The sequence below is a fragment of the Panonychus citri genome, unplaced genomic scaffold (assembly GCF_014898815.1).
Source record: "Panonychus citri isolate SS breed McGregor unplaced genomic scaffold, ASM1489881v1 Contig00001, whole genome shotgun sequence".
Lineage (NCBI taxonomy): Eukaryota > Metazoa > Arthropoda > Arachnida > Trombidiformes > Tetranychidae > Panonychus > Panonychus citri.
The window spans coordinates 1,702,634-1,730,518 of record NW_026515406.1 but is presented as its reverse complement, the minus strand read 5'-3'; the positions used below and the strand labels follow the sequence as shown (position 1 = coordinate 1,730,518).

General features: G+C 29.8%; 1 protein-coding gene across 1 annotated transcript; it reads left to right on the top strand.

The window, feature by feature from the left end:
• The first annotated feature begins 16,008 nt into the window (after nt 1–16,008).
• LOC128397628 (uncharacterized) lies at nt 16,009–27,863 on the top strand. The gene is made up of 8 exons (XM_053358369.1): nt 16,009–16,375; nt 16,453–16,609; nt 16,682–17,035; nt 20,103–20,234; nt 20,319–20,452; nt 20,543–20,604; nt 20,673–20,833; nt 25,997–27,863. Exons 1-8 carry the CDS (start codon nt 16,098–16,100, stop codon nt 27,854–27,856), a joined length of 3,138 nt encoding a protein of 1,045 aa, XP_053214344.1. The 5' UTR covers nt 16,009–16,097; the 3' UTR covers nt 27,857–27,863.
• The last annotated feature ends 22 nt before the right edge of the window (nt 27,864–27,885 follow it).

Sequence of the window (27,885 nt, the reverse complement as noted above, 5' to 3'; positions counted from 1 at the left end):
CATGAAGAAAGCATAGTTTTCATTGAAGATGATGAAGATAACTGATCATCTTCTCTGCTTAAGGAAAAAAAACAAGAAGATGATTTCGGATGAAAAAGGCTTTCATAAAATCCTGTCCATCAGATACATTTTTCTCGTCCCTTCCTCATCCTCAGCATCACCATTATGAGGAAGCAAAAGATGATGATAATGATGAAGATTTGATGAGCCAATGATATGTTGTGTAAGCAATCAAGTTGATCAACTGAGAAACTGAATATATTGTTTTGTAACATCTACAATTACAATCTAAAACTCTGTCAACCATTTCATATTGTATTGCTTACTACTCCACCCACCCTCCTCTCTCTCTCTCTCTCTCGTATCACCATCACCTCCTCCCATCATCATCATTATAATCATCATCAAAAAAAAGATCTAACTTTCATTTCGAAGGAAAAAGTTCACTTTCACTTCGATGGTGGTTTTTGGGCCATAGTGACAAAAGTTTCCTCATCCCAATGACTTTTTTCACTTTTCCTTAGCATCCTCATCTTCCTCATCACTTCCCACCCTTAAAATATCTGAAAAAAAGCAGATTCTTATTATTAAATAATAATATCATTATGGTTTCCATTTTAAAATTACCCTGAACGCTTAATAATATTACCATTCATGATGATACAATGACAGTTTCCTCTTATCATCATCTCTGTCCTCCTCATCATCTCAAGGGATAAACCAATTTACTTGATGATGAATGATTGTTTTCATGTCAATTCAATTGAGTCAACACAATCACAATCACCACCACACACAACAACAACAACGGCAAAATCTTAATCCAATTGAGTTGAGAAAATTTTTAAATAAAATTTTTGCTTCTTTTTCATCATCAAACCAAAAATGTAATATATATTAATCACTCAATCACAATTTAAAAACCATGATTAGTTGATGATGATGATTACATTTTACAATTTATGTTATATATATAAAATTTCATCATAATTTTGAATCTAAAACTCAGACTATGAACTTTTTTTTTACATTTACATGGTAATCATTATGATCCAAGGCATACAAATCACTGTTGATCAAAAACATTGACCATAAACAACAGCAACTGACCAATGACCTTTTTTATTTTTCATGATGAAATTGAACTTTTATCTCTCCACTGAATTAATCTGAATAATGGTTTGTTTTTGGGTGAAAAAACAAAAAGCTGTAATAAATAAATCAAAGATGATGACGATGAGAATTATCAAAATTGACTATTTAATGATTACTTATGATAACTAATAAATTTGATTACAGTTTAACTTGTCAATGGTCATCATTGTGATAACTTTTTTGTCCGACACTTTTACTTTGACCACTATTTAGATTGAGAGAGAAGCAAAAACAAAAATATCGAATCAAATTTCATCCTTGAATCTTTTCAGTTGATGATGATGATGATGATGATGGTTAAATTTGATATAGTTGAAGGAAGATGGTCAAGATTATCTTGTCCATCTGATTGTAAACCTTTTTTTTTGCTTTGTCTTTTTCTAACTGGACATTGAATATATAAATAAAATGAGGGGATAGTCTTTGATAAAGATGACAGGAGAGACTCTGATGAGTGATATATTTTTTTTGTATGAAGACACACAGGAAGATGCTATTAGGGTGGGGTGGGGGTGGAGTAGGAAAATGTAGCCCACAAGGTTAAAACAAATTGACCAGCAAGAGGAAATATCTTATTATTATCAAAGAAATTGCTTATTTTCATCCTTATTTCATCTTCTCTTCATCATCTTTTTATCTTCTTCTTTCTTACATTTACACTTTCTCTTTCATCTTCTCACAGATAAAAATGATGATGATGTTCAGGATGATAAAGAGAAAGAGAGAGAGAGAGAGAGAGAGAGAGAGAGAGAGTTGAAGACCAATTATCCTCTTCATCCTTCAATCTCAATGTCAAAATAGACCTTAGAGCGATTTCGTTTTTCTTTTTTTTCCTCTCTCTGTATATTACCCACTCTCCATTATCCTCCACATTCACCACCAACACCACCTCCTCTTCATCATTATTATCATCATTATCTTCATCTTGTCTTCCTCTTCATTTCCCACCCTCTCTCTCATTTTTTTTTCTGTTCAAATCACTTACCAAAGTCTATTATTAAGCTGAGGTGTTTTTTTCAATTCCTCTCCGTTTCTTGTAATACATGTTGAGGTCCAAAAGGATTCATATAATTGATTTAATAATTTACTGATTGCTGTTGGTCTATCAGTCCATAATTGTTACCTTTCTTGTGTTTTCAATGAAGGTTAAAGGTTAATCACTAATCATCCTTTTTTACCTTAATCACTGTTTAAAGTGGAAACCATTGGAAGGTGAAAAGTTTTTTTTCTGAGCTCATTTCTTACTCTACAATTAACTTTAATTTGGTTTTGGTTTTTTTCTTACCCACCTTAATTGTTGATGGTTTGTTTTTCCTTGTAGGTTGGTTAATTTGATTGTAATATGATTTGGTTAAATTATTTCACTTATTTGTCTCTCTCTCTCTCTCTCTCTCTCTCTCTCTCTCTCTATGTGTGTGTGAGTGTATATTGATTAAGTTAATTGTAAGATGTCAGGTAAACTTTTTTTGTGAGGTTGATTGTAATTAGAGTTGATCAACCATAAGTTTTGATTAACTTAATTACTATTAATGGGTCAACTTATGATAAACTTTAATTTACTAAATTGCAATTAATTATTCTTAACATGATTGATTTGTTAGTCTTAAATCAATTAGATTAAAAAAAAAGTTTGTTTCTAATTTGTGGCTCGAAAGTTTTTTGTTTATTCCCAATTCAATTTAAATCAACAATCAATGTTGATGATTAACTAATGATCAACTCAATCAACACAATCTGATTTTTATATCTTGAGGCTATTTCATCATCTTCATTGGTTATTATTATTATTAACTGATTGTGATCATGATTAAATGGTGATGATATGTTTAACTACTTAATTTAATTCATTGGTTAAACAACAATTAAGGTTTCAATTGATTATATTAATTGTCAAATTGGAAAAGAAAATAAGAAGAAAAATTTTTTTTTTCTAAATCGATATTTTCGTCAATTATCATTGTCATCTAATCATTCTGACTCAATGATGACCAATACACTGACCATTGATGATGATTATTTGATGAGACTGACCTTTTATTATCTTCCTCTTATCATCTTAATCATTATCATCTCAATTCAATTTATTATCTATGTCAAGATTACAATTAAGATAGAGAAAATATTTTTCTCTCTTGTATTGGTCAACTGCTTGACCATATGGTCAGTGTTTATTATTAATAAATTATCATTATTATTATCATCTCAATGATATCTGTTTATTTCTGGTCGAAAGCGGAAGTTGAACGTTTCAACGTCCAAACTTCCGGTCAATCATCATCATCATTTGCAGGATCAATGAGACATAGAGATTGAAACTATTCGGGATAAAGTAAAATGACCAACTGACCATTCACTTTGAGGATATTTCTCAACCAGTCCATTAATATGGTGGATCAGTTTATCAGAATTTTAATTGTTACAATTAACTGATCTCATCGATTCTGTGGATCCTTTTTTCCCTCTCTTCTTTTCTTGATTAATTAGAACCAGTTCTTAATTGTTACTGTTCTTGTTGTATTGTCCCACTTATAGAGTTAATTGTTTACTGATTGTTACTTTTGATTTTTTTTCCGTTAAATTGTTCATCCTCCTTGCGGGCAGTTCGTAGTTAATTACAAGCAATTTAGTTTTTTTAGATTGTGATTTAGATTCTCTAGTTAATTTTGTTTTATTAGGTGCAATTAACGATTTGAAGTTTATTATTGTCAATTTAAATTTTAATCATCAAGATGATTAGTCTGAAAATAATTAAGATGTCATCATCATCTTGATTGGTAATGAGACAATTAAAGTTTTTTAAATTACATTTGATTTGCAATTAGATAAAAAACTTTTTTTTTTCTAAACGTTTGATTCATTCATTTAATTGTTGCTATTTAAATGAAGTAATTGTAATTAAACTTTTCCATTTCACTGTTTGATTTGATTCACTTGATGACAATTAAATTTATAATCAAATTCATTGATAAATTATTACAATTGCTTGAAAAACGGTTAAAGTTAATTGATCAATAACAGAGTAATAATTAATCATCATGGTGAACAATTAACCTCTTTCCCTTTGCCTTTTCATGTATTTTAATTGTTTCAATCAATTTAAATTGTTGTTGATTAATGAGATTAGAGGAAATTTTTTTCTTCTTCAATTTATTTATATTCTTAATTGTTGTCAAGTTAACCATTGGTTCCCATTGAAAGGCTTTTTTTGTTTGATGATAATAATTTAATTACCGATTTAATTGTTGGAAGCGACGATCAACAATCAACAGAAATAAAAGATAAATACAAAACTAGACAGTTGATTAAATCTTAATCTTGTACATTTGATAAGTAATGATAAAGGTAAACAATTGATGATTAATAATAATCATCCACAAGATGATAATGTTTTCAACAATTAAATTAAATGTTAATCTAGTTAAGGATTAAATCATTGAGAGATAACAAAATAATTGGATACACAATTTGATCCCAGTGTATGTTGATTGTTGTTCAAATGGGGATGATGATGTTGATTTCATTCAATTGGTAAGCAATTAAATATATCATCAAGGTAAGAAAGATGAAGATAAAGATGAGGATGAGGATGATGAAGATGATGATAACATAGGTAATAATTGAATATCATGCTGATAGGGTCAGTTGGAGGTCATCTTGATAAGTTTTTCTTGAAAGTGAAGTGAAAGTGAAGAGATGAAAGATAAAGATGATAATGATGATGAAAACAGGAAAGGTAACTAAGGAAGATGATGATGATAGTTTTATTATTATCATCATTATTATTATATCGATCATCATTTTGATCATCATTATCATCTGAGTCTTTTTTAAGGACCTGTTTCAATTCAGAATTTGAAAATTCGTAACAACAACCAATTTATCAGAAGCTTGAAGAGAAATGATCATCTTGATGATGAAGTGAATTAGGAAAAGAACGAAATAGAAAGTGAGAGATGATGATGATGATAAATGATGAGATGAGATGTTGATGAAGAAGATGTGATGAGAACAAATGAACAAAAGATAACAACTTGAATCGAATTTCTTTTATTACCTGAGGCCATGGAAATAAGACTTTTTTTCTCTCTCTTTCTCTTTGATACTTGTTACCGTTTTTTTTCTTCTTCTTCTTTATCATCCTCATGGTCTCTTTAACCTTTTCTCTCTCTCTCTCAACTTGCCATCATCTTGTCATCTTCATCTTCTCATTTACTCTCAATCCAAAGGAACAATTTCCTTTTGTCTTTCCTACATTTCGTTTCGTTGATACAATTTAAAAGTTCAACTTTCACTTTCAAATTGATTCAATTCAATTTACCATATTTATCATTGTCTTCATCATCATCATCATCATCATTGTCATCCTCATCTTTTCAAGCTGCAAGTCAAAAGTCATCATCTTTAGATGCCAAGGAAAAAAAACTGATGATCATTATTTTAAATTAAATTACTATTATTAAAGTTTTCAAGATGATGATGAGGAGCAAAAATGATGAGGATGCTGAAGGAAGATTATGAGTAACAATCAATGAAAGTTAATGCAAATTGTGTGAGGGATAAATGATGTTGGCAAAAAATTGATCGTAACCTAAATCAATCATGAATCAACTGAAACACAATCACAATTGATATGGTGTAAAGATATTACCATGGAAACTCAGAATTCCCTGAGTCTAAACCCTTTTTTTATATATTATTTCATTACTCATCTCATGTTATTACTGTTTGATTCATGTAATGTTTGTTTACTGATCATCATCATTATCATGAAACTTATTCATAAGAAATGAGATTAACTGTCAATAAAACGAGGAGAAAGATGAGATTCACCGGGAGAGAGAGATAGATTGAGATTCATGATATATCATAATGATGAATTCATGGTGAAGAGAGAGAGAGAGAGAGAGAGAGATGAAAAATGAAGCTTTTACTGTTTGATAATGATGAGTAAGGATAAAAGGATGAGGAGTAGGAAAAAACAGTTTGATAGCCTGAGGGTGTATAAGTATCAGGATCAATCAGAATTGAAGAATCTAGAAAATATGAAATAAATTCAAATGATTTCAAACTGTTCCAAATGATGATGAAATAGTGATGACATAAACACACAACATATTATTATTATCATACATGGATAAAGGTTCAGGGAGTGGGAAAATATTATTAGATGAAATCTCATGAACAAAAAAATGATATAACGGTTTTCATAAGATGAAACTGAATCAAGTTCAGGTTATCATTTGTGAATAAATCAGAAGTCATCTTCTTATGTGTTATTATTATTAAATGCTGGCGATAGGAAAGCATGAGAATGATAATAAAAAAAAGTTCAGTTTCCATGATGATGGTGATGGAAGAGGGAAAAACTGAATGGATTTTGTATTAAATTGAAAGGCAAAGGGGACGAAGAGGATGAGGAAGATGAAGAGACCATAAGTTTAACCATGATTCTTGAGGAGAATTTTTTTCTATGGAAAATGAGATGAGAAAGAGAAATAGAAGGAGAAGAAGAGAGAAAAATCAAGTTTGAAGATGAAGAAGGATGAGGAGGAGAAGAAGATGGAGGTGGGGTGGGTGTAGATATGGAGGTGGAGGAGGAACAATAAAGATTCAGTCTAAAGGCGTAACAAAATGGTAGCTTTTCTGGTAAACTATTCTGTGTTCAGATCGATAGGAAATTTGGAGTTTTTTTCTTGGGGAATTTTTTTATCCATTGAGAGAGAGAGAGAAAATGATAGGGTGGGGCGGACATGGTGGATGCTGGAAGATAAGTTTAAAAAATTGTCTCTTCATTGGACTCATGGAACCGAGTAATCGGATTAATGGCCTTTGTTTTCATAGTCACTTCTTTTTTCCTTCTTCTCGTCATCATCATCATCTTGTTTATCTCTTCCCACTCTGCCTATTACTCAGTTATTCAAGATATTATACACACCATCATCATGAGAACTCTGAATAACAGGAAAATAATACAATCCAGGATAATGTACATAAGATGCTTATGTAAACTATTGTACAAGAGAAAAAAAATTCTCGAAAAAAAAACTAAGCAACAATTTCGATGACATTAATCATCGTCACCAAGAAAGACTGAGAGAGAGAGAGAGAGAGAGAGAGAGAGAGAGAGAGAGAGAGAGAGAGAGAGAGAGAGAGAGAGATCTAAGTGGGTGGTGTTAATTATCTATTGATATAAGATGAGAGAGGATAAAACAAAACAGTAATTAAATTAATTAATTCACATTTTTGGGTTCTAATGAATTATCTTAATCTGAAAGAAAACCAAATGGAAGCAAAGATTTTTTTTCTCTTCCAAATCCGGAAAACTAACTACTATTGATTAGAACTTTTTTTCTCCCTCTGAACTTTCAGAGATGAAAATAGAGAATTGGAATTGAAACAACATTCAAATGAAAGAGGAGGAGGAGGAAAAAGAGGAGGTAGAGGGAGATGGAAAGATAACAATGGCGAAATATCATCAAAAGGGTGGAGGCGGAAGAGGAAGATGAATTGATGAGGAGTTAAGGGAATTGCAACTTAATCTGGATGCAAATTGGCGTTAACATTGAATAATGAGTTTTTAACACGCTTCAACTGGGATCATTTTTTTTCGATTGTACATCATCATCATCTTCTTCATCATCATCTTCCTCATCTTCATCCTCATCATCAGCATCTTCATCATTCTAATCATTTGTGATCTTTTTTCATCTAATTTCCTGTTGCTAGTTTTTTCCTTGTCATGTAAACCCTTTGGGACAATTTAAACTCTGGTTTCAAATGTTAAATTGCTCATCATCATCCTAATCATTTGCATAATTATTTTCCAACAATTAAGACACTCTGACAATTAAGAAATCAAGAGTAAATTGTAAAAAAAAATTTTCTCATGAAAAGTTTTTTTCTCTTCTCCAACAATTTGATTGATGATTGATTTTGATTCCAAGTTAATTGTTTGATATGAAGTTTTTTCCCCCGATTCTTACATTATAATAAATAAATTGCTCACTGATTACCATTAATTTTGATGATTAAATTATTAGAAATGAATAATTTTAATCTGATTGTTGGAGAGCAAAAAAATTTTTCTAACATTTGGTTATATTGTTACACAAGAAATGATAATTTGATTAACAGTTTGATGATTACAATTATGATGATTTATTATTATCCATCGCTGATAATCAGGTTAATCAAGATTTATCAAGCTTATTATCATCGCAATTAATTTTGATTGAACCTTATGTTGTTGATTGTTGGCTGATTGTTACTCTGTTTGTATTGTGTTTAAGGCCATTAAAATGAATGTCATTTAATTTAATTACTCGTGATATTTATACCAATAACTAAATTTATTAATCATTATCATGACCTGACCTTAAACACAATTTGACCTCAAATGAGCAAAAAAAACTGCAATCTTATCAATGTTATTATTTTATTACCTTGTTATTGTTTACTTACCTTTACATATGATTTATTATTAAAAGGTAAACAATCAAATGAATGATTTTGTGAGCAATTTATTTGTGTAACAATTAAGTTAATCAATTGATTAGAAAAATGGGGATAAAAGTAAATGAACGATTTAATTGTTATCTTAATCAGCAACAATCAAATTTGATGATGATGATAATAATGGTAACCAATTAACTCATTGTTACAACAATAATGATGAAGATGAAAATTGTTGGTGTTTATTGTGATTCATTTCAAAGGATTCAGTTGATGATTATTATCATGGACTTAAGGATAATGATGAAGATGAAGATGATAAGGAAGAGGACGAGGATGAGGATGCTGAGGATAATTATCATCTTTGTATGTCCAGTCTTTTTTTTTTCTCTGTCCAGTTGATCGATTTCCCTTTTGCTGGTGAACTTATCATCACACGATTAACTTGATTGTGCTAATGAAATTGGATACAAAAGATTGTGTCTCATTTTTTTTATCCCTCATCATCTCATTGCAATTACGCATCATATTTCTGATTATTTATCATCATTTTCATCATGATGACAAGAATCTGCGGATGATTTACTTCTCGATCGTTAAATCTACCTCAACTAATTACCAAAGACGAAAGATGCAATTTCGATTCTTTTTTGTTACTCTCTCTCTCTCTCTCTCTCTCACTTTGTCATCCACCTTATTCTTCCTCTTACTCATCATCATCATCATCTTTTTATCATCATATATCTTACCAACTCCTCGAACCATGGTAAATCAATGATCGATGGGATTGAAACTGAATCATTTGGTTCATCGTCATCATCATAACCTTTACTTTACTTTTTTGTTGTTGTTTGTATTGTTTTTTTTTCCTCAAGATGATTCAGTATGATTATCATCATTAAAAGAAACTGAATAAAAGTTACTCTTTCCTTATCATCATCATCTTGATGATAACTTGAATCAGGAAACAGGAAATAACGAAATGATTCCTGTGATAATATAACATATCCCTCTGATTGTTGAACAATAAGAAAGTTTTTCTTTCCCATTTTATTAACCTGTAATTTGAATTTGCTAAAAAATGATGATCACCACTTCAATCATCATCAATAATCATGCACGAGTGATAACTAATCAAGGACTAATACTAATTACCACTTACAGTAATCAAATTAAATCTATTACCATGAAAAATTTTTGATGTAATTTCATATTTAATGTGATGGTATATCAATAATAAATGGGATGAAGATGATAAAATTTATCTTCAACTTTGGTATTATTTTGATAAGCAAAAGATGATGAGGGAGAAATGGCTACCGGTAAGGATGATAAAAGAGAGAAAGAGAGAAGATGAAAGATGATAATAGAAAAGGTAAATTCTGATATTTTTTTTTCTCCATCACTTTTATCAATATTAACTAAGTTGGTCAAGCATGAAGCATATTTGTATCTCTTCAATTGGACTTTGATTGATCACGCCTATTCATCCTCATCCTCATCATAATCATCTTCATTTTCATCCTCATCATCCTCATCATCATTATCCTCCTTCTTTCTCATCATTAGTTCATCTTTCACTCTTCTCTCTCGCTCTCTATTTCCATGTGAACTGTATACTGACCATTTGCATCCATTGAGATTTTTTTTTCTTCTGTTACAATTCAATGAAAGAGAGAAATCATATTTTATCATCATTATCTTCATTATCATCTTTCCATATGATTGATCTGATTCCGATTTCATTCATTGATCTATTCAAATGATTTGGAAATTTGTTGATATAATAAATTGATGATAATTAACATTATGATGATGATGATTGACGCTTTGATTGTTATCCAAAAATATACGAAGGTGGAAGATAAGTAATTTCCCAAAATGTTCATTATCATATGATGAAAATGATGAGAACGATGATAAGTATAAGGATGAGGATGAAAAATGATGACAGTAAAATTGATAATGTTATCAAAAGATAAACAAAAAAAAACTTTTAAGCTTTTGTCTTAACTCCTTTTCCATATCAACTATTATTTCCGGAGCAATCTTCTCACCTCCACCCTGTCCCACACCCACTCCCACCTCCTTTTACGTGTCACCATCACCATCAAGTCATCATCATCATCATCCAAAGTGATCCATCATCATCTGAGAATTTTTCTTTCAAAACTAAATTTCAGTTGAGTTGTGCTGAAAAATGGATAAGATAAAAATAAGAATGATGAAACCAATATGATGAATTCAGTGAGTAGGTAGATGAGGATGATGATGATGATGATGAAAAGGGGAAGAGAAAAATGGTTCTCATCATCATAATCATATCGATATATAGAAATGATGGAAATATTTTTCAATCGTTTTCATGGTAACAATTTAAAGAGAAAAGAATTCAATTTTTATCGTTATCCAAGAAAAACAGAATTGAAACTCAACCGTTATTATCAATTTGATTCTGATTTTTTTTCGTTTCCCTGACAGATGAAAGCTTATTTAAAATATATTAGGATTTAACCTCCCACCCACCAACCACCACCCACTGAACAAAATTGAATGACAATCTTAAAATCATCATGATACAATAACAATCAAGGTAAATCAAAGGAGAGAGAGACAAAATATAAACATGAAAACTGAACAAAAATAAGTACATATACAAAGAAATGAGCTTAAACTTGGATTGGAACTTTTTTCGAATTCATATTTTATCTTGTTCTTTTATATTCTTGATTGTTTACTTCTTATTCATCATCATCATCATTCAATTTTGAATATTTATCATTGATACAAAGTTCATGATGATCAGAGTAATATATAAACTACGTGATTCGTATATTAGAATAACTCATATTCCATAATAAAAATGAGTTTCAATTCATTTTCGTTTGTTGATTTTCCATCTTCATCATCATTCTTATCATCTTTCCATCTATTCTTTTGTCAAAAGGATGAGAGAGAGAGAGAAAAGGGTAGAAAAAAAGATAAAGAGAATTCATTTAATTCCAAAATAATATCACTTTCTTACCTGGGAAACAACAACTATCTTTATAATAGATAAACATAAATCACTTCCAGGTAAAATGTTCTCTCTCTCTCTCTCTCTCTCTGATTTAATATCGTATTTTTTTATTCGCTGGGAACTTGAACATTCATCTTCATGATAACATGTTATTTCCCACCTTCCATCACCCACCAGTTTCCTCTTCATCTTCATCCTCCTCCTTCATGTTTATCTTTTGTTTGCATAGAATAAAACAAAATCATATTAATAAATTGTTCAAATTTTCATTCTTTGTCAAAATATTAGAACTTTTCTACTTTCGAATTTGTAAATTTTTTCTTCTTCTCTCTCTTTAACTTTCTCTCTCTGATTCCAATCAAATTCAGATTCAATTTTCATTCTCATTCCACTGTCACCTAATCATGTTTATTTCATCTTCTTCTTTCACCGAAAATCAATTTGAATTTTGAAATTTTTTTTTCTTCTATCAAATTAATCTGATTCATATACTTTTATTCATTACATTTATTGATTTAAAAGATAACATGTTAAATTGTCTGAACAATTAACTTTAATATCTTGATTTGAATCAATGTTGATTATTATTGTTGTTGTTGTTGATTTTGTTTCATTGTTGTTTAATCAATCAAGACATGATTGTGAATGATTGGAGTAATGATTTAGTTGATTAATTTGATTGATTATGATGAGAGTTGATTCTTTGCTTTTAAAAAAATTATTCTTATGTAATAATCAATAGATATCAATAAATAACAGGTAAGAAATAGCAATTGAATAGTTTCAATTTGCTTCAGTCAATCATAAAGGTAACAAATGTACTTAGGCGTAAAAATTTATGTGTAACAATTGATGTTGTTGTTGTTGTTTATTATATGATGAAGATAAGGATGATAATCATGATGCTGATGATGATGAAAACAATATATTTATATATAAATTGTTGATGGTGAAAAGTTTTCAAGAGTTAAGATGAAAAACAATCAACTTATTTTCAAACCAACCAACCATTCAGATGGAGATGATGATAAAGATGAGGATGAAGATGAAGATGAAGATGAAGATGAAGATGAGGATGAGGATGATGATTCAGCCACGGTGGTTCCTCCTTGCCTTTGTTTTGTTTTTGTTGATCAATTGAAAAGTTGATGATGATGATGCATCACAATCAATAGTAAAAATAACAATACAATGAGAAAGTTACATTGGGAAACAAACTGATTATACGGTAAATCGAGTTGATGTTCAGGTCAATTTAAGGTGACCAATGAGGGTGATACCTAATGGAGAGAGAGAGAGAGATGGAGGATGAGGGATGCGGTGCAAGATGAAAAGATGGTGATGATGATTGACCAGCGGTCAAACCACCGTTTTGAATGGACGACATGAGTTTTCATTCATCACTATGATTAAGGTTGGAAAGGCCATTGTTTGGTTATCGCTTTTTTTTTACTCGAAAAATTGTAATCAAATGATAATATCTTTGTGAATTTCAGTTGATCAACAATTTAGTTTTTGATTGTGATTGATTTAGTTTATCATTCATGTCTTTTAAGGCTGTTGCTGATCTTTTGATTAATGGTCACTCACTTTTAATAAGATGACCAATTGTAAATTATATAACTACAAATGTCAATATTGCGAGAAAAAAAAGTAAATCAAAATCAAATTGTATTTTTTTTTCATTCTTGATTGTTGTTAGTATTAAATCAAATTAAAAATGATTACATTGGTTAAACTCTAATACAATTGATTGTTAGTCAAATATTTTATAGTTGATTGTAAATCTTGAAACACTTTCAACTTGTAGTAGTTTATTTTGATTGTTGGTTAACTTATTTCTCATAATATAATCAACTATTTTAAATTGCGATGGTAAATAATCACAATCAACCATAGGAAATGATTAGTATTAACACGCAAAAATCAAATTTGATTGTTATCATTAGTTTAACCTCTTAAATTACCTTTACCTTATCCTCTTAATAACAATCAAGGATAACTAACTAAGCTGATAAGTTAATTGCATTTCCGTTGAGAAAGTTAATTCCCAGTTAATTGTCACTCTTATTTTGTTTTCTTTTTAATTGTAATCAAAATATTAGTTGTTAGTAAAAATATTTTTCAACTATTCTTATACAATTGTAGTTGATTAAAATTTTCCATTTAATTGTTTGTTTATTTTCATTATCAATCATGATTAAAAAAAATTTTACTTCTCTTTTCATAAACAATTAAAATCAATCAACAATTTAATTATTTTCAATCGTTTACTTTTTTTTTGTCCGGAAAACCATTTAATCAATTCTCAAATTGTTCCCACAAGTTAATAATGTGGATCCCATTTTCTCATGGTTTAAGTAGGTGTTGATGGTCAGTAAATTGCTCTGTTAAATTGTTCACCATCATTTAATAATCAACTAATTGTTACAATCATTTTAAAGTCTCGATGGGAAAATTTTTTCCCGAATTTTTTTTCACATTTACAAGACTAAGTCTCCATCTGGTGAACAAGAAACTAACTATAAGTGGTAAGAAATTTTTTCAAATCAGTTAATCAGTTTTTGCAATTTAACTTTAAATTGTTGATTAATTGTGGTAATTAAGTTAATCAAGATTATATGGATGGACTGTTTTTGATCAAGATTTAACTTTTCAACGACTAGATTTTGTGAATGTGATTTATAGTGAAACTTTTAATTGTTTGTTAGATTTGGGAAAAAGTTGTGAATTGTAATTTAAATTGTGATTAAAATGTTTAAACTAATTTTGCTGATTAAAGTAAATTGTTTGGCAATTTGATCTCATTTTTCCGGTTGTTCAATTAACCATAATGAAAAGAGAAAAGAGAAAACAATTAAAATGGTTAACAATTAAGTCTTTGATTACATTAAGATATTAAATGTATCCAATTACAACAGAGACAATTTAAATTTAAACTTTACAATTAGCCTACAATTAACTAAATAAACGTTACCTTTGGATAGATTTTGATTAAGGGTATTGATAAATTGTTAAAGGTTGAGCAATTAAATCAATAGCAATCTGTATCTAGGGATTTTCCCATAATTAAATACCAATAAGTCAACAATTAGCAGCTTTGTAATACAATTAAATGTGATTGTACTTGAATTTAAGTTAATTGTTGAATTAAAATTTAGTTATAAATATAACCTTTAGATGTTAATTAGTTTATCTTTTTTAATCACTTTTTTTTCAATTGGGGACAATCAATAAACTAAATTACTAAATTTTTTCTCATATTTAAATAATAATCAAACTTTATTAAACTGATTTGTTGATTAATCATCAATTTATTAATAGTTAATGTCACTTTTGGCTGTGATTTAAATGATGATTGTTACATGAGGTTGTCAGTTAATTGCTGGTTAATTGTTGATCGAAGGCACAACAATTTATTCATCTAATTGATTCAGGGACAACAGACTCATTAATCAATCAAAGGCAACAATTAACAATATTACCAATGCTCATATAATACAGAAATTAATGATTAATTGTTGCTCATCAAGTTAAATCAAATGTTTCACTAATTGTTAATGATTAAATATTTAATAGAAACAATTGAAATTGATTATTAAATGTTTATATATACATTAATATGTGTGTGTATCCACAATTAATTGTTATTGTTTAAGAGGTCAAGGTGACAGATTGATTAACAATTTACCATTGATTAACTGATTATGATGGTTGATTGACAATTAATGAAAAAAATTATTAAACCACAATTAAGTTTAATCAAACATGGTGGCAATTAAAAGCTAAATTGTTAATAACAGACAATATCAAAGTTAATTAACCAGTCACCCAATTGTTTAGCCTAAATTTAGCTTAGTAGTTTTTACTTTGACAATTAAATTTGATTGTTTGTTAACCTTTGATTAAATTAATTCATCAAACTCTTATAGTTGATTTAGTTGAATTGCTGCTGATTAAATAATCACAATTAATGAACTAGAAAACAAAAAATTTAACAGAGACTAAGTTAATTGGTTAATTAAATTTTCAAATCTACTTTGTGATCATTTGTTAATCAAATTTGCTACAATTAGACAATTATTATTTTCGTCTTTTAATCAATTTTAATTTCTCAACAATTAAAATTAGTTTCAAAGTTTTGAAAAAGTTTTTCCAAACTAATCAACATAAATTACCCACAATTAATTGTTGTGGTTAAAATTATTATCATTAATTATTGATTAAACCCTTATTATTATCATTACCTTTATAATGATTAACTTTCAACGTCAACATTTTTCTTGATTTAATTGCTAACCAGTAATCAGTTAACTGTCATCTGCAACAATTAATGTTTCTTGTGTTTCTAGTTGATTCATTTTAATTGTTATTACCAATTGTATATTTGTCTGTGAAAATTAATCAACAATGATTGAAAATTTTGATAGTGTTAATCAATTGAATTGATTAATCAACTAAAAACTTAATTATGGACAAAAATAATAACAATTATCAATCAATTGATTTAAACAACAACAATAATAATGGTGTTAATTGTGTTACTAAATTAAATCCAATTCATCAGTATGTTTCAACTAAATTGTGGTCGAAAAGTAAACAATCAAAACCTTTACCAGTGACAATTAACAACAACAATCAAAAGCCTAATATGAAACTTGGTGATCAACAACAATTTAATCACAATTATAATCATAATCATTATCAACGATATCGATCTGGATCTTCATCTGATTCAGCAATTACCCTGTAAGTTTAATTGTCTTTAATAATTTAAATGATTTTCCTGTTAATTTGCTTAATTGTTGATTAAAAATTTCCCTCAGTGATTCACCAACCATTGAAGATGAATTTAAACAAGTTCAACAAAACCATCAACAATCAACTGGAACAATTAACGAGTCTAAATTAAATTCATCAGATCTTTCTGATGATTTTAATCAATTGGCTTATCATTTAATCACAATGGCTTTGGATGATGATGTAAGTTAATTGTAAGTGTTGTGACAATTAACTTAATTTGATTTTGTTTCACTTTTTTCATTTGCTCTCAAGACTTTTTTTCATTCAGATAAATTTAATCAAATGTTACCATTGATTAAAGTTCATTGTGATTTTAATTGTAAACAATTTGAAAGTAAATTATCCTTGGCCGGTGTTAATTGTGATTCATTTGGATTCATTAAAGATCAATCAAAATTGTCTAATTGTGATAATAACAACGATGAACAGATTAAAGATCAATTGAAAGAGTTAATTGTTAATATTAACAATGAACGAGCATCTAAATTGTGGACAATTGGTTGTGACAATTTAAAACAATTAATTCGTGACTATGGAATCCCCAATCAATTAAGACCTCAGGTTTGGATGGCTTTCATTAAAGCTAAATTGGGTCAACAATATGATGTAAGTTTTAATTGTTCACAATTAACTTAATTACTTTTGTTATTATTATTTGAAAATTTTATTACAATTTATCAGATTCAATCAGGTTCATTGTCATCGTTAATTTAATTGCTTTGATGATTTTTGATAACCAATAATCACCTTGTATTTAAAGGGTTTGGTTAATTGTTCATCTATATCAACAATCAATTTATATTTATATCACTTTAATTGCAACAATTAACTTGTTTTTATATTTCATTTTGAGTAACAACAGTTATTGAAGCAAAAAAAAACCTGATCAACAATTAATTAATCATTTTGGTGAACAATTAGTTTTCTTCTCAATTAACACAAGATAGATTGATTAAATCTAATTGTAATAAATATCTCATGATGATTAACAACAATTAACTGGTTAATTATTAGATGAACAATTTACTTTTATTTGGAGATTTAAAAAAAAAGTTTCATTTGATTTACAATCAAAAGATGGAGACACAATTAAAGTTTTAATTGTTGACTTGATCATGATCGGTTGACCTAAAGATTGATCACAATTAACAGGAGTACAATTGTCACTTAATCAATGAATTTAAGTTAATTAGTCACCAAATATTATGAGCAATCAATGAATAATTTATGATCAGTAAAGGAAAAAAAAATCGAGAAAAAAAAAGTTTCGTTTTCTTTTGGGTGTTAACCAACTATAGAAACTCAACTAATTAATTAACCATATACGATTTACTTTATGGTCTAGTAATCAATCAGTCAACAATCAAGGAAGTTGATTAATCATATATATAAAGACAGTGAAGACACGAGACACAATTAAGTTAATCATCAAGAGGAAAGAAAAAGGAAAAGGAAATGAAGTGATTACAATGGGAAAACAAACCAACCCAATAAAAAAAAATCGCGAAAACTTTTTCTTATCCAACTATTTAAATCTTAAATTGTTGGATCTTTAATCATGATTAACTGCATGTCATGTTGGGAATCGACAAGTTAATCAGATTTAATTATGTTATCAAACAATTTAAACTGAATCGGAAACCAATACCCTTAACCTTTAATGATAATAAGGTTACACAAAAGGTTTCATTTGGTTTAACCTTTGACTTCCTCTTATTTATTATTATCATTTTATGATTAACCAACAATCAACTGATTGTGATTAAGGTGTAATAATGGTAAATCCTTGTGTAATTTTAATCAACTGATTAAAGCGGAAATACCCAACGACTCGTTATCATTACTATTTCCGATCGGAACGGGCTTAACCTTAAGTGCTAAGGCGTTGGCACAATGGTAATGATTAAGTTTAATTATTGGTTAATTAACTTGGCAAAAGTTCAGAAGGGAAAAAAATTAAGTTAATCAATTGAAAGGTTAATTGTTGATCATCTAATTTCACTATGATATTGATTGATTGATTTACTTTTTCACAATAAGTGATTAACTTTAAGTTGTTTATTTGTTTTCCTTTTGTTTTTAATTGTATTTTTATTTTTCCATAACAAAATCAATTATTATAATCGCAATTAGTAAATTGTTTACTTACTCAGAGATAAATGATGTTGATTATAGTTTGAAAAGTTAAACAATCAAATTTAATTTTGATTAAATGACAGTTTAGTAAATATTATTTTCGCTGGAAAATAAACAAATTATTTTGACGAGAAAATTAATCAATTAGTGAGAAATTTAATTTTCTAAGGTCAATAGTAATTAGCTAATCATCATCAACCTTTACCGGTCAAGACTTAATGGTCAAGACACATTAGAATTGAAAGTAAACTTTTTTCGAGATTGAAAGGTCATTGATATTCGAGGCTTGGACATTGGTCATTCTGATAACTGTACCTAAATTACAACGGGACATGAAGATAATAAGATCTGAAAGGGAAGGTGAGATGATGATGATGATGAAGCAGATGAGAGAGATGAGTAAATAATAATAATATAAAATGGGTGCGGTGTCGTCAATAAGATCGAGGCCATCAGGCCACCGATGAATTAAATGTTACTCTAGAATTGAATTAGGCCAGAAAATGCAAAAGTCCCGTTGTCAAGGTCCACCTTGAGATAGAAAAGGTTTTCATCCTCATCACCTCCTCCTCCTCCTCCAAATTCCACCCCCACCTCATTTTTCCACCTTTTCATCTTCATCTTCTCTCGCCTCTTTATTTTTCTTCGGTCATTCAACTTCGAGTTCTAAAGATGCTTTCACTCCACTAAAGGGAGAGAGAGAGAGAGAGTGTTTCTTTTATATAAATTCTATTCTCTCCCACCTCCTCCGACCTTTTCCCTCTATAACGGGCGATATAAATATACCATAGGAATCCCGTTTTCTAATCGGAATTTTGACTCTCTCTTTCGCTCTCTCCCTCTCTCTCTCTGCCATTGACACGCGACTTTAAACACTCATCATCCCCACCAACGCTATTGTCATCTTCCTCTTCATCCTCTTCATAATTTTCCTCCTCTCTCTCTCTCTCTCATTCTATTTTTTCCACACTCCCCCTTGTCCCGCTATCACCTTTTTTTACATCAACTCTGATTGAAATGATGCTGATGATCATCAGCATCTTCCTAATGAAAGTTAACCAGCCGTCATCTTCATCTTCATCATCATCATCCCCCATCATCTGATCATCTTGTGTCCTTTTGAAACTTGTCTCAATCTTGATCTTGATTGTTGGCGGGCAATCAAAAGTAAATGTTATTATGTAACAAGAGTCCAATGTAAATCAAAGTTTCAATTTAGCCTCAGGGCTTTTGGTTTATCAGTAACATTGGTCATACTTTTTTAATCTTAAATTATTCAAAATAATTTGATAACCGAGCAAAGTTAATTACCCTTAGGTCAGATGTCTCTTAGTAATTAACTGTTACCTTTTAATCAGATAATTAATTGTGATACTTATCATGGTAATTAACATCCAAATGTCTGCATAAAATTTTAATTGTAATGAGAGTTTTGATTAAATTTAATTGTATAATAAAAACCAGGCAGATTTAACTTTTTCAATGTTTGATGATCTAAGTATCAACTAATTGTTTTAATTGTCTCCGTTAATTGCAGATTGATAATCTACTAGGATTAGCTAATGAAGTTTCACCAACACAATCAAATCAAGATTCGATAATTAAACAAATTGATCTTGATGTAACTCGGACAATGCCAAGTAATGTGATGTTTTCAACAACAATCGGGGTAAGTTAACCATCTTGACAATTAAATCAACAATTTACCAATACTCACATGGATTTTAATTGTCGATACAATTCTTGATTACAGTTAGCTAAATTACGACGCATTTTAATTGCTTATTGTATTCACGTTAATCCATTTGTTGGTTACTGTCAAGCAATGAACTTTATTGCTGCTCTATTGTTGTTAATTTTTCAAGGAAATGAAGCTCAATCATTAATGTAAGTGATCAACAATTAACAACAATGATTAACTGAAACTAATAACAATATAATATCAACTTCTATATCTTTGTAACATTTGATATTCAGGGGATTGATTTGTATCATTGATCATTACTTTCCACCAAACTACTTTGATGAACAATTAACAGGTAATCATACTTATGAAAAATGTTTCCTTCCAACAATCAACTGATTATCGTTTTAATTGCCAATTTAGGAGCCCGATCGGATCAACTTTTATTACGAGATTTGTTTCTCGAAAGGTTAAGTTCTGACAAGGATAAAGCTTTTTTCAATGGGTCACTTTTTGTCCAGATAACTAATTCATTGTCACTCAATTGGTTCCTCTCATTGTTTCACAATGCTGTTCCTTGGCAGGTAAGAGTCTTAATCTTAATCTTAATCCTAATCCCTGATCACATCCTTTGTAAGATGATGAGGATGAGGATGATAAGGTCACGAATCATTCGTGCCAATGTTTTACTTGATAATCATCAAAGTTTTCATGGGCAAGGTTCATGTTTGTATTGAGTTTAGACCTGAGTGTTTATTTTCAACAATCTGTTGCTTATTTTGATAATTACAATTAGTTGATTGTTACTGTTGATCATCAGGCATCTTGATAGGTATTTTTGATGTGATTACAATGATAGTTTCTAGAATCAGTTGAGTTAAATTGCTGCAATTAAGTTATTAATTAGTTTTGAAAAGACGGAAAAGTTTTTATAAGAAAACAAAAGTTTATTTTTTAATTGTTGTTGAATTTTTAATGATTACAATTTAATGAAAAGATGATGATGATGATGATGGTGATAGTTAATCATGAAATCATTATAATGACAGTAATTAACCTTGTATAAGGTTTTACATGACGATGATGATGATGGTGATAGAGATGATTAATTAATTGTTTAATTACTATTTAAGTGGACAATTAAAATGACTTAGTAGCCTCGAGGTTAATTAAGGCAAAAGAGGATTTTTTTTCATCATGATTAAGAAATGACAATTTAGTATTTGAATGATTTGACTGATAAATTTAAATAAGCATCTTAATTGTTTTTAGTTGATTATTTACAAATTATTATTGTTGATTGTTGTTGTTTTTTTTTGGTCAATTTAGCAGCATCAATGGTCAGCAATGGTCAATGATGGTTAAATATGATTTTAAATTGAAAGAAAAATGATCACTTGGTTAATTGTTATCGTTGATTAATTGTTGCACACACACTTAGTTGACTTGTAATCAAACTTGCAACCAAATTAGTTAATTGTTAAGTAAAATCAACGATTAAAGTTTTTGGGATTTAATTGTTTTGTTTTCTGTCTGATTTGTTGTTAATTAAAGTCAACCGATTGAATCCTTTTCTTGAGCTCTTTTAAATCACGATAAAGTGAAAGGGTAATTTGGTGTAAATCAGTTAATTGTGTTGTCAGTGAACTTAAATTGTGTTTAGTTTCACTTTCAAAATTTGCTTCTTCCTTAATTAAATCATAAACTAAATGACGAAGGTTTTTCCGGTGGTGATTGTTAATTGTTGATGAATCTGGAGTTGATTCAATGTTATTGTTTTCATTTTCATTGCTCTTGATTGTTGAAGTTGAATGTTGTTGTTGATTTTTGATTAGATTGATTATTTGAAGTTGATTACGAGCTAAAAGTGTGTGATCGGCTCGAAGTGAGTCCACATCACGGGCAAACTCTGCCTCCTTTCGTATGGCCTCTTGTTTGTTGGCATCGATATGATGATTATAGTCACGAGCCATTTCATTCATTTCTCGACGAAGTAAATTAATATTATCAATTAACCATTTCTGTGTAATTAACAGAGTCCGTTCATGAGCTGCTGATATTGATGCTGGTGATGAATGGGAATGAGATGAAGATGATGAGGACACTGATGAAAATGTTGTGGATTCATGAGATGATGATGATGTTGATGATTCAGTTTCTGAGGATTCTGGTGATAAAATTTCAAGAGGAGCACAAGATCCAAGTTGGATTAGTATGAAAATCATCACAATCAAGGATAATTTGCAAGACATCTTGTCTAATTTGATGATTTTCTTAGTTTTTAGCAAATTTTTTAGGGTTTACACAATCAAATTTGATTGTTTGTAGTTGGATTGTTGTTATCACACAAAATATAACATATAATGTGAAAGAAAAAACTTTTAAAAGGTAAACCGATGAAAGTTTTAAAGGTAACTATGGAAGGACAACTTTTGTTGTTGTTGGAGCGGAGAGTGGACTTAAACTGGCCTTGCAGATGGCTTGGGATGCTCCATATAACAGAGGGAAGAGAGAGGGAGAGATGATGATGATGAAGAAGATGAAAGAAGATGGAGAGAGAGGAGGAGACTAAAGTAGAGACTCTGATGTTACTCTGTTACTTTATTTTCCTCTCTCGAGACCTTCATCAAAAATAGAGACTAGAGAGTAAGTGAGAGAGCGACGGTTGATGTTCGGGTTTTGGCCTCGAGTTTCCCCTCTTTTCTATTCTTTCTCTCTCTCTCTCTCTCTCTCTCTCTCTCTCCCAAAGCTTCAGTTTAAAAACGGTTGAAAGGGAGAGAGTGGGAGGGAGGTGGTTGAGGGAAGAATGAAAGGTGATCAAAAAACGAAAATAAAATAAAAGAGAAAAGAAGATGAGTGAATGTATATTTATTCCCTTGGTGGGTCGAGTATGATGGTGGTGGTGGGGAAGATGATGAAAATGATGATGTTTGGAGGCTGTTGTTGTTGTTGCCGTTAAAATGATGATAAAAGTGATGAGGATGGAGATTGGATACCGTTCATTTCATTATTTTCATTATTAAAAAAAATTCGATTCCCAATGTTTATGTTTTGTTATTGGAATCAACACTTTGACCAATCCCACGATGTTCATGGGAAAGTGATTAGTTGATCAATTTAACAATTTGATTGCCTTGTGTATAATTAAAGGAGATAATTTGATTTCTTTCAATATATTGACTTATCCGATTGAACAACGAGTCTCATTTTTTGCTTCTATTGATCTGAAACCTGGAATTGGAAATGTACTGATGGAGGTGGGAGAAGGGATGAGGATGAAGATGAGAAGGATGATATTCTAGACGCGTGCTGTGTCTTCCTTGTGATGATGATGTCAAGATGAAAAAGAAAGGATGAAAAGGATAAACTCTCTCTCTCTCTCTCTCTTACCTTTTGCTCCAAACACGCGTTGGAGTCATTTTCTTTTCATCATTTCCATTACTCTTACTCTTTCATTTTCTCTTTCTTTTCCCCTTTCTTTTTTCCTCTCTAACCATCTCACCTTTTAAAGGTCATATTTACATCTGCTTTTGTCCTTTTACCTTTAGCCCTTTTGTATTGTTACCTCAACACTTTCTGGGTTACCCAAACTTTTACCCAAAATATTATATTGATTTGAACTCCCCCTCATCTTTTTTGTTGATTATTTATCATCACTAATCATCATCATCGTCTATGATGAAACCCCTTTGCCCTTTCACCCGTCGGTCACCGGTCACTCTTTCTTTTTTCCCTGATTGACCCCTTAACTCCTGTTGACCTCGTCCGTTTACCCGGGAAACGAAAGTTCAACTCACATTAGGTAATCTTGCATAAAGAAAAATTAATTTTCCAATAGCAAATTGTTGCTCTTTATCCTTTCATTGTAATTAATTTGAAACAATTTTCGAGGGAAATTGTTAACTTCCGATATCATTATTAGTTACATATTATGTAATCATCTTAATTTGAATACAATTTACTCCCAACAATTTACTAACTATCAACCAATAACAACGGAAATAGACAAACCTTAATTTCATTTCCTAACTTAACCTAACCTTTAACTTTGCCCTCTTCCTTGATTGTTTACCTTAATCATTTAGATACTTTTACATGTAGATAAGTATTTATATGTATTTACCTACTAATCAATGATGATTAAAATGATTAACAATTAACTTGGTAGATGATATAATCAATAATTTTGACCAATATTGTTTACATTGGTAGTTTACATTCAAGTCTATGGGACAGATTGGGCAACAAAAAGTATCAACTGTTAATCAATTTAGATTTTGCTTGCTAATTGTTTACTCAATTTTGATTACAATCAAACTCACCTGGAAAATAATTTCCAACCGATATGATGATACAATTTAATTTGATCCCTCATTTTAATCATAATCACCATTAAACGGTAACAATTAACTTTCAGCGTTTTATTTTTGCTAAATGTTGATAGTTAATGAAATTGATTCAGTTAAGATGAGGGTTTAATTGTTATCAAAATTGATTGAATAATGAGACCACATCCGGGCGGAAGAGTTGACCTTAATTAGGAACATAATTAAATAGGTAATCATTGCCAACGGAAGATGATTATTACAACAATTACTAATAATCTTCCCTTAATTAAACCGGATCAATGTTTTGATTTGTGTGAATGTAAATTTATTCATCGACTGTAATGTTTATGGTTAATTTTAGTTGATAATTAAATGATAAAGATGATGATTTAGCCATATGGGAAGATGATTAAGTTAATGATCAATATTTTCATCAATAATTAATATATTGAATGAAAGACCATCTCTACATCTGATTGACCATTTGATTGATTCTTTAGCTGTTCCTCTATTTAATTGTAGGTCAATTAAACTTTTACCACGTGGCAGATGATAATAGTGATCATTAAGATTATCCCTATCATCATGTTTATTATCATCTTCATCTTCATTTCTGTCTTCTTTGTCTTTGTTTCTGACAAGGTTAACAAAAGTTTTGGAAAAATAATCGAAGCAAAAAAAAAAACGAAAAAAGAAAAGAAAAGAAAAAGAAAGAGAAGCAAAAAGTTGATGATGAAAAGAAAGAAAGAGAAAATTGAAGATGATGAGAAATAGCACCTGGCAAGTGATGAGAGAAAGAGAAGATGAAAGATGAGAGATGAAGACGAACTCGTGGCACGCGCCTTTACCTGAGATCTTAGGAGTTTCTAGTTACTTTTTTTTCCTACTCTTCAGAGTTTCTCAAGCAAAACACGTACAGACTTCACTCATATGACGATGAAGATGATGAGGATGACAAAGAGAAAAAAGAAAAAAAATTTCTAACCTTGTTTTCCATTCTAATACAAAAGAGAAGCAAAAAAAGTAAGAACCTGGTCAACGAGTTTCAACATCTTACCTTGAAAGTGGACATTCACCTGGACAATGGTGACTTAATACACTTTTAAGAGCCTTTTATTAGACTAGACATCATCATCATCATCATCATCATCATCCTCATCTTCATCATCTTTCAATTTAAATGGACACGCGTCTAAAAAAAGGCCTTAAGGTTTTCTTAAAGATGTTACATTGAACATCTTACAATTTAGATTGTTATGATTACCATTAAATTGGATTACAACTAAATAGTAACAATCAGCTGATGAAACTAAATTAAAGAGTAAATTGAAAGTTAACAAACTCAATGGAAAGAAAACATTACAAACAATTAATAGTTTAATTTGGAACTTTTTTTTTCGATTTTGATTTTATTTTTAGATTCGCTTACAAATATTGGACTGTTTTTGGATCGAAGGGGTTAAGGTGCTCTTCCGGTTTAGTATCGCTCTTATTGAACTTGGATGTGAAGGGTTAACCTCCTCTTCATCATCATCGTCATCATCATCACTTTTATCATCTTGTTATCATCTTAATGAACTTGCCTCTGGTGAGATAATTAACTCAATCAAGGAGAAATCTCGTCGTTGTTATGACATTAATCGGTTAAAACGATTGGCCTTCAGGTCAATTAAGATTCCAAAGAGGAAACATTTAGCTGCCCGCAGGTCATTTTATGTTAAACAAATCGTCAATGGTCTGGACGATATAATTATAATTAATTCAATTACCTCATCAACTAATAATCACTCTCATAATCATCAGGAAACTAATAGACAATTAAGAAACCTAAGTTCAAGTACATCACCAGCACCAAGTAGTAGTCCGGATGATGAAGTTAATCATCTTAATCAAAGTAACAATCAAGGTAACATTAAAGGTAGACTTTGGTTAAGACGTAAATCAAGTGGACTATTAAGAGGATTAAGTATTAATCAACACAATCAAAGTAATCAAAGTGAACAACAATCAAACATGCAGTTAACTTTATCATCGGATAATTCAGTGGTCATTTTAATTGAGCAAAATGGAGCTAAAGATGAGTTAATTGTTACAACAGTTAAATGTCCAATAGTTAATCCTTCAAATGATCAACAATTAGCAGACAATTCTAATGATGATTTGGATTCAAGTGAGACCAAAATGATTAAGAAAGTTGTAATTAAATTGTTACGAAAAAATCGTTACCATCTTTATGGGGTTTCCAATGATTCTCGTAAAATTTATTTCTATCAGGAAACAATTAAGGGAACATCAGTTAATTGTTTATACAACAATTGGATTAATATTGTTCCAATTAGTTATCGAGTTAAATCAGCTTTTCATGATTCATCTAAATCAATTAGTCTATTTGTTGGAACCGAGGGAATTGTTACAAAAATTAATCACAATGAGGAGAAAAATCAATCAACTGATGAACAACAACAATTAACTAATGGTGTTAACAGTAAATTGGAAACAATTTCATTGGATCAACAATCACAACAATTACAATTAACTGTTCCCCAGTCATCATCAACTAGACGTTCTCGTGGTAAATGTACAATTCAATCAACTAATTACGATCCAATTAGTGGACAATTAGCAATTTATATGGTTACACCTGAATTGGGTAAATTGTATATAATTGATATTTACACTTTGGACATTTTTAATTGTTTAACAATTGATTGTTACCTTAATCATTTATCATTATCATCTTCATCTTCATCTTCAATACTTTTTGCTTCAACAATTATCCGAGATCCAATGTTAACTCAATTAGAGACAATTAACTTTTATGATATTTTAACAACTCACAGTACAACCGCAACAATTAAACAATCACTTGTACAAAATACCGATTTAATTGTTACAATCAGATCATTTCTTTGGTCACCTCAATCTGTTAATCATCCTTGTAATCACTCTGATCATCATCGTAATCATTTACCTGATCAGTGTTGGTATAAATCATTATCATCGTTTTCATTGTCATCTTCATCATCTTCATTGTCAACTGTTAATTGTAATCAACATAAAGAGAGCGATCATCATTTACTAATTGTATTATTTAAAAATTGTCGACTTCTTTGTGTCCAAATTGATTGTGATCATCGAATTACTCGTAAAAGGAGCTGTACAATTAACGATAATTTTGATTGTTCCAAAGCGATTATTGTAAATGTTGATTCTCAATTGGATACAATTTATGTAACTTTGTTTTCACCTTCGAGTAAATTAAAAACTGTTTCATTGTAATTACTTTTTGTTTTTCTTTCTTCAATAAT

What these genes read in the sequence shown, in the direction of transcription:
- LOC128397628 (XM_053358369.1), top strand. Translation starts at nt 16,098, where the DNA reads ATGGACAAAAATAATAACAATTATCAATCAATTGATTTAAACAACAAC. An exon ending in AATGAAGCTCAATCATTAAT is followed by an intron (nt 20,453 to 20,542) that starts GTAAGTGATCAA and finishes TTTGATATTCAG; the next exon opens with GGGATTGATTTGTATCATTG. An exon ending in CTTTGATGAACAATTAACAG is followed by an intron (nt 20,605 to 20,672) that starts GTAATCATACTT and finishes TTGCCAATTTAG; the next exon opens with GAGCCCGATCGGATCAACTT.